Source organism: Hemiscyllium ocellatum, chromosome 8 (assembly GCF_020745735.1).
Source record: "Hemiscyllium ocellatum isolate sHemOce1 chromosome 8, sHemOce1.pat.X.cur, whole genome shotgun sequence".
Lineage (NCBI taxonomy): Eukaryota > Metazoa > Chordata > Chondrichthyes > Orectolobiformes > Hemiscylliidae > Hemiscyllium > Hemiscyllium ocellatum.
The window spans coordinates 44,703,779-44,718,381 of NC_083408.1; the positions used below are offsets into that span (position 1 = coordinate 44,703,779).

Sequence of the window (14,603 nt, forward strand, 5' to 3'; positions counted from 1 at the left end):
CTAGTTGGCTGGTACACTGTAATGCATGGTGCTGGAGATGCATAGGTCAGGCAACACTCGAGCAGCAGGAGAATCAATGTTTTAGGCATAAGCCCTTCATCAGTGCCAAACGTTTTGACTCTGATCTCCAGCATCTGCAGTCTTCATTTTTTCCTGGCACACTGGAAAAGTCAAATTTAATTTTTGAAAAACTTGAGAGCACTGGACAGTCCTGAACGAATGTTGTTGATTTTTATTGTTTTTTTGAAAGTACACTTTTCCCATGTTTGCAAAAAGAAATTGTTCTGCTGCTTAGAAAGCCAGTTGGTGCAGGATCAGTCTGCAGACTTTAACTTGAAATATAGCAGCTGGGGGAACCACACATTTTTGATTGTCTTCTCTTGAGAACTTTTATTACTAAGATTAAACTACTTTTGTCAGTCGAACATCGCCTGTAATTTTTAAAGCAGTTAGTTTTTGTAGTTGTTGGATGCGATGCGTAAAATCAAACAGCCTTTGTCCATCCACTTGAACCCGGAATTGCTGGTGTTCACATAGGATTTCCATCTAAAGTTAAATAAATTGAAATGTCACAAATTGTGCAAATTATGGAACATGTGAAACAGAAGGTGGTCATTTCAAACATGAAACCTGTGCTCATGATAGTTTTCCAATCAGCTTCACTCGCTTCCTCTTTCCCTTTAGTTTTACAATTATTTTTCCCAAATATCACATTCATTTTAAAGAGTTACTTGTGAATCTGCTTTTATTACTTCTCAGTTAGTATACTCCAGATCACCATAATTTAATGTGCTTTAGGAAATAAAAAAGTCCCTTTTTATCAAAAGGTACTTCTGATGAAGAACTTAAATCTAGAGTACAGTTTCCAGTCAGTGAAAACATTTTCTCCTCGCTCAAAGCACTTCATGGTCTTGAATACCTCTGTTAAATCTTAACCTTATGTATTCTAAGAATAATGTCAGCTTCAGTCTTCTCTCCAGATATCTGAATGTCTTGATCACTGTATCCTAGTAAATCTCCTCTATACCCTAAGGCCTTGACATCCCACTTGAACAGTGAAGCCCAGAATAGGCCATGAAACTCCAGCTAGGTTTAACAAATGTATAAAGTTTTGTATAAATTTCTCACTTTTGTACTCACCAATATTAATAAATTCTGCTTATTTTAAAAACAGCTTTCTGAATTTGTCCTGCAACTTCAGCTGTTTGTGTAAATGAACCCCGCCCCCAGGTCACTTTGTTCCTGCACCCCATTTAAAATTATATGACTTTATTCATGTCGCCACTCTTTCCAAAATGTACTTCAATAGATTTTGGTTTAAAGCTTGAATGCTCATGAAAAGGTGTCTTGGTTCAAGGAACAAAATCAAAGCACTAACATAGTCTGCTATCAATAATGTGTGCTATATAGGATTATTGCTATTTGGCATCATCACAAAGTGAAACATTCACTCTTGTTTATCAAAGCATAGGAAACCAAAGCTGGATTTACAGTTTTAATTGCATTGCCAGTTATTTACAATCATACACAGAACAATCATTCAAATGTATGCATCTCTCTTACTGGAAATGGTTTCACTATGATATGCAGATGGAGGATAACGAAGTGGACTGTGGCATTCATTTTAATGCTATTGGCAAACTCAGAGAATGACTTATCATTGCAAAGGTACCACATATGAGCAGAAATTGAACTGAATTCAAGATAATGAACTTACTTATATATGGCTGCAGATTGTTTAGGCATGGCTAAAGAATTGAAGAATGTGTAAAATTATTTTGAATTGAAAGAATGGAGAGATATGGATCAAGGGCATGTAGAAGGGATTAGTTTAATTTAACATCATGTTCAGCATATCGTGGGCTGAGAGACCTGTTCCTGTGCTGCACAGTTCCATGTTCTATGAACCTTTTCGCTTAGAGGCTATGGGCATTGTGTCAAGGTTAGCAACCTTATTTGATTTTGAGGTAGCACCATTTTAAACTGCAGCAGTTCTTCTGGTGTAAGTGCAGCCATTGTGTTGCAAGGGACAGACGTAGGGTTTTACCATATGGTTGGATGATCTCACACCAACCACAATATTAGCAGGTTAGCATGAGCTCATTTAACTAAGGTGAAGATCAAGCAGTCATATTTGATCTCTCATTTCTGCTATATCATCCTGATGTTTATATTCACCTATAATCCAAGTATCTCAAGCTTCTATAGTTACAATGATGTATATACTTAAGTGCAAATAGTACACTATTGTGATTGATTCATGTCAGCCTCACCCATCCTTTACTTTCACATTTACTTTATACAGTTCTACAATACAGAAAGGGGCCACTCAGTCCATTGTGCCTGTCCTGGCTGTTAGAAAGAATTCTCCAATTAATCCCACACTCCTGCACTTTCCACAAACAAACTTTCAACTCCATCAGTCTGGAATCCAGGTGGCAGAGTTCAAATGATAAGTGTCTAATCTATAGCATTAATGAACAGCCTGCAAAGATCGAATTAACAATCCTGTGTGGCTATTTGTTTTTAGCCCCTTTATGGACCAATGGACAGAGATGCCAGTTGTGCTCTTACTGCTATTCTGACCCATTAAAACTACCCAATCAAAGGATTAGGTCTGAATGTGGCATGAACTTGTTAAACATCCCAAAACTCAGGGATCATTGTAATTGTGTCTTTTTTAAAAAAAATTATTCGCTGCTGTTTTTGGTAGAAATGAACTGTAGGAGTTGACATGTTGTTATATTTGGCCTAGATATAATTTAAATTACTATTAAAAAGATTCTATTAAGCTCACTAGGTTGATTTTATAGCTATTCACTTTTACACAAACGGCTTTTTTTGACATTTCCTTCAGAAACTACACAAAGATGGCACCATCTTTATATAGTTTGACATCACAACTTACCTTGAAGTGCTGCATTGCCGTGAAAGGGAAGTATGGTATGTTTTTCTCTTCTTTCCCCCATTTGCCTGAAACTTTGGCATTCCGTATAACTGAGCGATCCCTGAAGTTAACAGTCACTTCAAGGCCCACGTCTGTATCTGGTTCTGAAGGGTTGCCAATGAGACTTAGTACAAAGCTGTTAGATAATCACAAGTGCAAACATTGAGTCCATGTGATCAGGGATAAAAATGTCACATTTGTAAAGTTTATCTTGTTTTATGACTCACTTTCTCCTTGTGCTCCTGATTGAAGCAGCAAGTTACGTCAGATTATTAAGCCAAAATTGCAAACAATTCTTTGGTACCTCACCTAAGCAATACGTATGCAATTCTTGATAGAGATGTCAGCAGGTGTTTAACTGTGATATACTTCAACCATAATGATCTAGATCGCACATGCCAGGTATCCTTTTAACTGCTCTTGGAGATGGTGAAAATCCTGACAAAATGTTTCTTTTCCATCATGTCAGTTATAGCTCATATATATTCTTTAGTATCTAAGTTATGGCTGTAAGGTGTAAAACTGAAAATGACCTGTTTCCATGATACCAGAAAATCATCAGCGAGGTATTCAGCATTCTAATGGTGTGACTCCAGAATCAAAATGGAAGAAACTTTCTATTTGAAAGTAACCATAGAATGATGCAGCAGGGAAGGAAGTCATTCAGTCCATCATGCTGAACTCAGGTCTAAACTTATTTTCTTCATTTATCAATTTCCTTTCAAAAGATTTTTATTGTATCCAGCCATTGAGGCAGCACATTCCAAACATCTCATCTCACTGCATGAATTTCTCTGTCACCTTATGAATTGTTTTCCAATCACCTTTAAGTCTGTGTTACCAGATCACCTGGGAAGGTGTATGATTTTAACCACATTCATCAGTAAAAATGACCAAAATACCATTATAGGCACCTTCATCACCCCCACTTGAAAATAATGAACATAAGACAACAAAGAAAGGTAGATGGAATTTCAATAGTGGTTTGAGCATCTGAAACAAGCTTGAGACATGATTTGGAGATGCCAGTGTTGGACTGGGGTGTACAAAGTTAAAAATCACACAAACACCAGATTATAGTCCAACAGGTTTAATTGGAAGCACACTAGCTTTCGGAGCGATGCTCCTTCACCTGATGAAGGAGCATCGCTCCAAAAGCTAGTGTGCTTCCAATTAAACCTGTTGGACTATAACCTGGTGTCTTGATTTTTAAGCTTGAGACACACGTTTTGAGAAAATGTTTCTCATGGAAAAAGAAGCAACACTTCTAAAAGTTTATGTTGAATACTAAAACTTAATTCATGCGTACTAAAAAGAAACACTTGTCTTCACATGTTCATTAATGTGCTTTGTAACCAATAGAATGACTTTTAAATTGCACCTAGCCAATATGCATATTGCAAGATCATACAAGCAAAAATTGGAGATATGACTGAATATCTTCTTTGGTAACATTAGCTAATAAATATGGTCTAGAAAATGGGAGATGGGCCTTGCTCTTCTACCAGTAATGCTGTGGCATCTTTTATATTCACCTCATATTAGGCAGAGGTCTAAGTTATCCTAAGATACTATTGCTGTAGAGGTAGAAAGTAAATGCCTAAATTTTATAATTCTTTCTTTGAATGGTTAAACTGAACATTTTAAAACCTTCTAATTATTCTAACTGGGTTGTCCAGGTCACTTCCAAAGGATGTAGCTTCAGCTGAAAAAATAGGAAATTAATAGGTCACAGGTTTCCTAATTTGTAAAAATGTATGTAGAAGCAGGAGATGAATAGAAAGAAAACTTTGTGGGTGGTGCATAAGGGAGTTAGTAGGAGTTTCCATTATAACAAAGTTCAGTGCTCTCATTGGAAAAGGATTTTTACATGCCGGAATAATTAGCACCACACTGCCACAAGATAGAATCAATAAGTGAAAGTATCAGAATATAATTTTTAGATGAGGAGCAACTTATCTATCTCCTTGCTACTTTTCTTTTCCAGAAGTTGCAGCATTTTGAGACCGAGTCATTGAAGTTCTAATTTCAGGATACCTCAACCATAAATTCACCATTATGTTGAAGGCACATCGCCTGCTACCACTAAATGTTTCACCTAATCGCATTCAGAAAGGCTTTATGGCCTGAATTCTGTTGCAAAATTGCAACTGCATGGAGGGAAGTGCAATGCCATAGGATCCTTAGTTATAAATAAATCATGTGGAAGCAGGAGCTGAACATAAAAGAAAGTTTGGAGTTTTGCATAAGGGAATTGCAGATGACACCATTTGACTAATAGTGCTCCACATGTAGTTAGGAATATGATGGAATACTCTCCACTTGCCTGGATGAGGGCAGCTCTAGTTCAACAGGGCCAACAACATCCAGAGCAAAGCAGAGCACATGATTGGTGCTCTATTCACAATCTTAAACATTCACTCCCTCTACCACCCACACACAATGACAGTAGTGTGGTATGTAGCAGCAAAACTGCCAAGGATACTTAAACAGCAACTTATAGAACCTCTACCACCTGGAGATATAAGGACAGCAGACAAGACCACCTAGAAGTTCCCCTCCATGTCACATAACACCCTGACTTGAAACTATATTGCTATTTTTTTCACTGTTGCTAAGTCAAAATTTGGAACATTCAAATATTGCAATAGCTGCATCTGCACCATATGGAGTTCAGGAAGGCAGTTCATCAATACCCGCTCAAGGGCAAATAGGAATAGGTGATCAGCGCTGGTCTGGCAACAACATCTATACCTGAAGAATGGATTAATAAAGTGGATGTTTAGGAAAATATTGCAGTACTGAAAAATCCTCCAGCAGAGCAACAGATGTGAGCTGGTCTCATGCTAATGTTTGCTTTCCATTCTGTTGAATTTTTAAAGTACATTACTTGCAACATTTACCATATTTGGCCTCTCAGCTGCAGATTTAAATCCTGTTAATAATAAGTGATTACTTAACAACTTTCTGCATTTAGGTATTTTAATAAAAATGCAACACGCAATTCCTTAAATTAAACAAGGGATGCCTGACAGACTTCCTCTGCTCTTTTTAAAGATCATTAAGATGTTTGATTTTGTGGCAATGTAGATTGGTCAAAACAATCACTTGAGCCAATTGTTCACTGTCATTGCTTGTTGGTATCCTGGGATATGATGTGATAGCTTGCATGTGATCCTTGATAATAAGATCCTCAAAATGGCAAGATGTCCAGACTTTTATGTGAAATGAAAGCACTTTAAATTGTGTTTAATACTTTAAACAACATGCCATTATTGATGGAACATGCCAGGGTCCCTTGTTCTGTCCATCCTGTACTGAGAGGTGACACGAGACTGAAATAAACACAGAAAGAGTTGGCAAATCTGTCCTTATGCAAATAAAGTTCATTGTGTGAAAGAAGAGGTTAGTTTGAAAAATATTATATTTGGAACGTTAAAACAAAACTGTGTTTGTCTCTGGGATGTGAAAGAATTGATTACTGAATAGATTAAATCTGAGGAAGAATGTTTAGATTTGAATGTAATTGAGGATTGAGACTGAAACATTGAGACATTTCACTTTCATCTCAACAGTGTCATATTTAATTTCTACTTCTGGTCTAATTATCTTGATCTAGGGGAGAATACAGTGGCTTCCAGTTGACATCAACTGCCTTGCAAAACCAGAACAAAATTTCTAAAACGTATTTAATGTTCATACTGAAGTTGATAGAAACCATACCTGTACTGTTTCAAGTAATGTTTAATTCAGTGACCCGAAGAAAAGAAGACATCCTTAACTAGACTGAGTTAGTTGAACTCAGGCAAGGGGGTGTTAATGCTGCTAAAATAAACCTCAGTAATAATAAGAAAAAAAACCCAGAGCTCCCACTACTGAGCATTATTAAGCCACTGCCAGATGGAAAATCATGTATTGGGTGTCAGCTGGGAATAGAATCCATTTCAGTTTTGTTAACTATTTATATCATCTAAACAATACCTAATTTAACAAGCTACCAAAACCATAACTATGGAATTATGTCACAGTGAAAGTTTGAACTTTGAAAATTAAAGTTGAGAAATGTGATAACTGCATTAACTTAACATTTCATACCTTTATTTTATCCCAAAGTGCCAGGTTTCTTTACTGCTAAGGTCTCATGTTGTTGTTTTGAAATGCTTGAACAACCAAATAGCACTATAAAAGGTATTACTCTTTCCTGTTGACCAACAGGATCTCCACTGTACTCCACTGCCTTCATTTTTATTTTAATGTAAACAATTTTAACCTTAGCCACTACAATATATAAGACAAATAAGAGAAAGTGCCTGTGCTTGTTATGTGCATGTGAGCTCAAAGATGAATGCAACCTTTTTCTGTAAAATGTTGGTACAAGTACATAACCTGTGAGAATTTGGGCTACTGACCATTGTTGTCGATGAGAAATAAAGGATTCATATGTTTTTGACTAAAGATGAACCACCAGTATATAAATAGTTCATGATTAAGTCTTGGGAATGTTTGCTTTCTTGTGCTGAACTATCCTTTTCCCCAGAGTCATGAGAAAGTAAACTGTGACATGTTTACTAAAGAATCAGGAATGCTAATTCTTCCTGTGCCAAGAACTCCAATCTCACATGTAAATACTGCCTCCTCTTAAGATTTTTTCAATTTATTATTGCTTATTTTTTTTACAATTTATTACTTCTTTGTAAACTCCATACTTTTTTTTACTACCTTAGTTTCTCCTTTTCTACTGGACTGATTTACTCTCTCACTCTGTTAGCGAATGCTATATTTTTAACATCATGCATTCCCAGGTCTTTCCTTCAGTGACCACCCGACTTTCTCATTTCTATCAACAACTGCTTTTCCCATCAGTCATGCTCCTCTGGAGTTAATATCATAAGGTGCATTTAACAAACTATCAACCACCTTCCCTTTCTATCTCACCCAGTGAGATCTTGCTGAGGAGGCTTTTCTCACCCATGGTCCAGTCTGGGGATCATATGAACTGAAGTAGCTGAGTTGTCTTCAAGCTGTCTTGTCATTCAATGAGACCACAATGTGACCTAACTCCATATACTCACCATTGCCCCATCATTGCTCAGACGATTGACTATCGGAGTTGTCATCATGTTGAGGTTGTACAGGATGTTGGTGAGGCCATTTTTGGAGTACTATGTGCAGTTCTGGTCTGCCCTGCTATTGGAAGGATATTATTAGATTGGAGAGGGTGCAGAAAAGATCTACAAGGATGTTAATGGGATTGGAGCACTTAAGTTATAAAGAGAGGCTAGATAGGCTGGGATGTTTTCTTTACTCGAGTGTAGGAGGTTGCAAGGTGACATTAGAGGTTTATAAAATCATGAGATGAATAGCAACGGTCTTTTCACTAGGGTGGGCAAGTTCAAAGTTAGGGGGAATATTCTTTAAGGTGAGAAAAAGATTTTAAAAGGCACCTGAGGGGCAACTTTTTCACACAGGGAGTGTTTCATATGTGAAATGAACTCCCAGAGGAAGTGGTAGATGTAGGTATGGTCACAACATTTAAAAGACTTTTGGTCAGGTACATGAATAGGAAATGTTTAGAGGGATATGACCCAATTCGGGCAAGTGGGGCTAGTTTAATTCGGGAAACTTGGTCGGAATGGACGAGTTGGACCGAAGGGTCTGTTTTCATGCTCAATGACTTTTTTAAAATTAAAGATTGATTGATTGAGAATAAAATGCTGTTTTAAAGACAAATTCAAAACTTTTACTTTTCTGTGTATATGTTTTCCTAAAATCATTCCAGTTAAAGTTGACTCCGATTTGTAGAATATGACTGCTAGTCTCAGAGTCAGAGCCAGCCTATCAGTTACTTAATGTCTTGATTTAAAATTGCTTCTTAGCTGTAAATTCCAAGCAATATACTGTTTGTGTAAACTTGGAGCTCAGGTGTTGTTTGGTAAACTTATGCTACACTCTCTCCAAGGCCACATGTCCTTACTCCTAGTATGCTCTAAGAAGAGTTTTTTTTAGTGGCTGAGTCTAGACTTCTATCCCTTGTATTCAAACCCTTGAGATATACAGGCCAACATTCTTTTACTATTTTTGTTTTTTATTTGTAGCTATTCAGAGCATTTTATAAATCTTTGTTCATGGGAAGCATAAGTCTCTCTGGACTTCATATATTTTGAGATTTTCACCATTTGGAAGATATCTATCCTTTTTAGATACAAAGAAGATCAGCACACACTTACCCATTATGGAATCCCTTTGCCACAGTTTTATCCATTTATTAAAATTTTCAATATCTCAATAATGATATGCTTCCATCACATTGTTTACAATAGCATCTATTTTTGCCAATGAAAAAGTTGAGTATGTGGCTCTATCTTCATCATGTAAGAGATAAATCAATATGGTGAACAATTGAGGCCTCATCTTTGTGAACACCATTACTCACATTCTTTGAATCATTCCTGCTCTGTTTCCAGCTAATAATTATTAGCTTCAAGTTTTAATCAGATCTCTTCCGAGTGACTTTATCACACAACTTATATAAGTACATTTAGCTGACATAACATGCACAAACATTCCCCTTTACTCTAATTTAGTCACAGTTATGAAAAAAGTTTAATGAACTTCATCAAGCATGATCTATTCCTGACAAGTACATGCAGTTTTCTGATTAGTTTAAAATGTCCTAGCTACTCAGTTATTCTATCCTTAATTATATCCTGACAACATTTAACTGGGATTAATTACCTGGTTTCCCATTACCTTCCTCAAATAGCAGAATGATGTTAAATTTCCCAAACTTAAGAAACAGCTGCTGAATCAAATAAACATCAGAAGATTACAACGTATCTTCCTAAAAAAAACCCTAGGATGGAAACCATCTGTTCCTGGGATGGGACATTCCTTTTCTTTATTTCTGTAATTTTGCTTGCATCAATTATATTGAGTTCCTTTTCTTTTTATTCTTCCAAATTTTCTTCCTCTACTGTAGAAGTTGATGCAAAATGATTCAAAATAATTTAACATGTCCAGCACTTCTTTTTGTACTTTTAAAAATGTAGTGGCAATATTATGAGGCCCATAAAGCTCCTGTGCATAGATACTGAATAGTCTGGACAGAGTAGATGTTCAAAAGATGATTTCATTGGTATGAGAGACTAGGACCTGAAGGCATAGCCTTAGAGTAAAGGAATAGAGATAAGGAGAAATGTCTTCAGCCAGAGGGTGGTGAATCTACGGAATTCATTGCCACAGAAGGCTGTGGAGGCCAGGTCATTGAGTATATTTAAGACTGAGATGGATAGGTTCTTGAGTATCAAGGGTTACATGGAGAAAGCAGAAGAATGGGATTGAGAAACTTATCAGCCATGGCAGAGCAGACTTGATGGGCTCAATGGCCTAACTTCTGCTCCTATGTCTTACAGTCTAACACCAACATTTTTCTGAAAAGAAACATTGATTGATACCCCTTGCAAGTTTCTTTTTTTTTGTAATTGTTACAGTGTGTATACAATTCCAGGATGTTGTACTGTATTGTGATATACCACGGACTGGCAATGAACACTAATGAAAGCTTTTTTGAAATAAGGAGTTGATAACAAGTGGATTCTGATAGTTTAAGCTCTGTTCCAAACTGTTCCTGAGTGTAAAGGGCTGCTCAAAACATGGTCTGCCTGTTACTCACATCGGCTACTGTCTACTTCTGCTTTAATTTATCAAGGAGCATGTGCTGAAGACCTTGCCAGGTACTAACAGCAATGCTATGCCCCTCCAGTGATTTCAATTGTTGAGGTTCCCTTTAGTGGACAGGTTGACAATTTCCGTTTGTCTCCAGTCATCCAGGACATCCTCCAAAGTCCAGATTTAGTGAACATGTTGGTGCATTGCGTTAATGCAGTGTTCTTGCCTTGGTTCTGAAACTCTGTTGGTATCTTATTGATACCAGTGTTTTGCTACTCTTCAGGCTCTTGATGGTTCTGTGTACCTCTGATTCGCCAACTTCTCCAAGGTTGACATCTAGATGATCATACAGGAACTGACTGATAGAAGAAGCAGGTCAATGTTCAACTGCTAACATTGTGGTAAGATGTGGTATGGTCATCCAATTCAAATGTGAAGTTAGGGGTGAGATGGTTTAGGATATCCGTAACTGTTCTATTCATCTTGCTGTTGCTTCTAAATCATCGATAGTGTCTTACTACCTTAGCCCAATCATATTAAGCTGCTTCATCAATGGCCTTCTCTCCATCATAAGGTCAAAATGGAGATGTTCGCTGATGCCTGCACAATATTCAGCAGTCTCTAACCTAGGAAGCAACATCTCCAAGAGTTGGAGGGATACGGGCCGGGTGCTGGCAGGTGGGACTAGATTGGGTTGGGATATCTGGTCAGCATGGACGGGTTGGACCGAAGGGTCTGTTTCCATGCTGTACATCTCTATGACTCTATTTGTACATGAGTCATCAATGCAGCATCTGATCGATGTGGGAATCCCAACCATCAACATGCCCATGAGGCTGTGACTCTATATGTCTGCTGTCATATGAACAATAACCTATGCCAATAAGACAGAGAAGAGAACAGTAAAAGGTGTCACATGACTTGGATATCTAACACTAGTATTGCCTACTGAAGTTTTCCATTACATGGAAAAACAATATATTAACAATATGTTAGAGAAGTGATTGAAACGAGCAGGACACATATTTATTCTCCTGAACATTATGGCTTGCTGGAATAGCAGTTGAGTGGACATCACCAGATGTGACAACAAGACTGGGCCAGCCAAAGAAGACCTGACAAAGTACATTTAGAAAGAACTTTAAAGAGCAGAACATCAAAGAGATTTCTATGGACTCAGGTTGGAGGTGGAGACTTGCCATCCATTGTCCTGTTGGGACAGAGGACGTAAGTTTAAATAAGAGCATCTATCTTGTCACCTGCTGCTGTTCTCTGGAATGTTATTAGAAAATTCATCTATATTCCTTAATACAATAGCAACAATAATAACAGGTGATATTTTCTCAGAAGATAAGTAGCCCTTGTGAATGGGTAATGGGACCATGTAACATTTTACTGATATTGAGCATGGCACTGCAACCTCAGCTGCATCTCCACTTAAGCGGTGGCCACTGCTTAGGCTGGAGTAAGAGGAGGAACCCCTCTGTGATGAGATGTCTTCAAAGTCCGAGCAGGCTGGAGGAAGTGAGGACTGCAGATGCTGGAGATCAGAGTTGAATCAACGTTTCAGGCATAAGCCCTTCATCAGGCATTCCTCATGAAAGACTTATGACCAAAACATCGATTATCCTGCTCCTCAGATGCTGCCTGATCTGCTGTGCTTTTCTAAAACCAAACTCTCATTTCTTATTACAGTGCTAGAGCCCAACAAGCAGGCCTTTGTAATTCGAGAAGAGGGTGGTAGGTGTGTGCATTTTCTATCGAGTATCTGTGGAGGGATGAAGGGAGCGCCAGTGAGGAGAGCCTTCTCTTGGCCGCGTGTCCACAAAAGAGGCTCGACTGCTGACAGGCTGCCAGATTTTTACACTACTAACTTCCTATAAGACAGCAGTGCTGGTTAACAAGCTGGGAAAATGTATGCAGATGGAGAAGAGGTCGCCTATAACTGGCAATTCGGCATTTGACCGCATCACTATCATTCTCAATATGAGAAGGTACTGATTCCCTCCAAATGTGTTCTGCTACCATTTTATCAGCCCTTCTACCTCCCAGCCAATTTCCCAAGACACGACAAAACCCAGCCCAATGTGTGCATCAAATGATAAACTGTTAGAAGTAAAATGCTCATTTTTGCTTCTTAAATGATGACCTCTGTCATGCCTCAAAGTTTGTTGCCCTCAAAACATTCCTGCTTAGTTCCATTGGGACTGGTGCGGAATTGCAATTGTATGTGCTTGGGTCTCAAATTTAACTTTTGCAGCCAAAGATAAAACCCATTAAGGAGCAACTAAAATTATTCACAAGACAGTGAGCAAAGGCTGTGTGTGTAGTGTGTAATGTATTAATGTTCACGTCATTTGCATTCCTACTCTCTAACTATGACAGACTTCATTCATTATTTACAACACTGTTGTTTTCAGTGCCTTTACTATTCTGTTCCATCAAAAAAGTTTAATATTTAACTGGTTAAACGTTTGTTGCATAAACCAACTACTATCCACTCCTTTGTATGGAACTGTGTGATAAGAGAGCACTGCGTCTGGGACTGTAATGATAAACAACCAATGTGTGAGGTGCATACAATACTGTTTGTGTTGCAATGCTGAGTTGCAGGGCACCACTAAACAAGAAAATTACCCCGAGTCCAGAGTCGCGTGTGAAAGGTGTCCCAGCTCACTCTACCTGTTGGGATGTGAATGAACCATTCCTGTGATACTCATCTTCATGGATGGTTTCAACCCACTTTTGATCTCTCCCACAAAGGGCTTTGTCTGTAAAATTAAAACAATGGGGTAAATGAAAGAAACAAGATTAAGCTTCAGTGATATTAAAATACATTTAACCACTTTAGAGGTTATTTAAGATCTATAAAATGGGAAAAGCGAATGAAAGCTAAATAAAATAGTAATTTGAAGGGACAATTCTATAGTTATGAATGAACCCACAACAGATGCAAAATTGTACCCATATATGCCTTTTCATCCCTCAAAATACACTTCATTCATAACACTTGTAAAAGTACATTCTAAACATTTTAAATTGAATATTACAGAAAGCTGAACAGAATTAAACTTTTCTGCACATTCCACTTTGAGATGCTGGTTCAGATCTCAAACTCAACACCGACTGTGCTGACTTGACACAACTTCTTTTCAAATGACCGTGTCTAGGTTATCTACACAGTTTCCAAACTGGCACAGACGCGTGTTTGTTTTTAACATCGCGTCCTTGATGATGCTTCTTCTAAAACAAATAGAACATTTGTACAAGTGGGAATTTAGATTCAGCAGCACAAACTGCGATCGCTGATCCGACTGCACATGTAGCAAAAGGTTAGTCTAAATGGCTTTTCCATGCTGACCTTAACAACAGTAAAAGGCAACAATTTAAAACAGCACGATGATCTACAGGGAAATATACAATCGTGTCAAAATGATCACATTTTCCGGTCTAAATGTGTACTTTTTCAAATAAAAGCTGTCCAGACTTACAGATGGTGAGTTGTCATTGTCCGCCATGCTTTGTGCAGTTTTTTTTGGGTTAGTAGATAACGGTTTGAGGTCAGGGTGAGTCGCACTCGCTGTAGTGGAGGTGACTGGGTCTTACAGGGTTATCTCCATTTGAAAGCCGCTCCGCTCCGAGCCGCGCCTGACTTCGCCATCCTCTCTCACTCAGGACAGCCACTGCTGCCATGGTAACCCGGCGGGGCGGGGCCTACTTCTCGACCCACCCCCAAGCCCCCACCGGCCTGTTACCACGGTAACGCGGACGGCCCACTTGACTTGGCACCCCTTCTTGAGACACCTGCCCCGTCGCCGTGCGCCTGCCCCGCCCCCTCGCCCGCGCCGTTACCACGGTAACACCGCCCTTTCGCCCTCGGTTCGGTCACAATTGTCACCACGCAGGGCGGTCTAAGTCAGCGGTCCCGCCCTCACGCGCATGGTTACCATAGTAACATCGCGCGGCCTGTGCTCCATTCTTTGATTTC

At 38.5% G+C, this 14,603-nt stretch overlaps 1 protein-coding gene across 1 annotated transcript; it reads right to left on the reverse strand.

Annotated features, from left to right (window-relative positions):
* Nucleotides 1–212: 212 nt before the first annotated feature.
* Nucleotides 213–14,369, reverse strand: si:ch211-10a23.2 (Galectin-related protein A-like). The gene is made up of 4 exons (XM_060828361.1): nucleotides 14,107–14,369; nucleotides 13,298–13,386; nucleotides 2,909–3,083; nucleotides 213–546 (listed from the first exon to the last, which is right to left on the reverse strand). Exons 1-4 carry the CDS (start codon nucleotides 14,131–14,133, stop codon nucleotides 403–405), a joined length of 435 nt encoding a protein of 144 aa, XP_060684344.1. The 5' UTR covers nucleotides 14,134–14,369; the 3' UTR covers nucleotides 213–402.
* Between the last annotated feature and the right edge of the window lie 234 nt (nucleotides 14,370–14,603).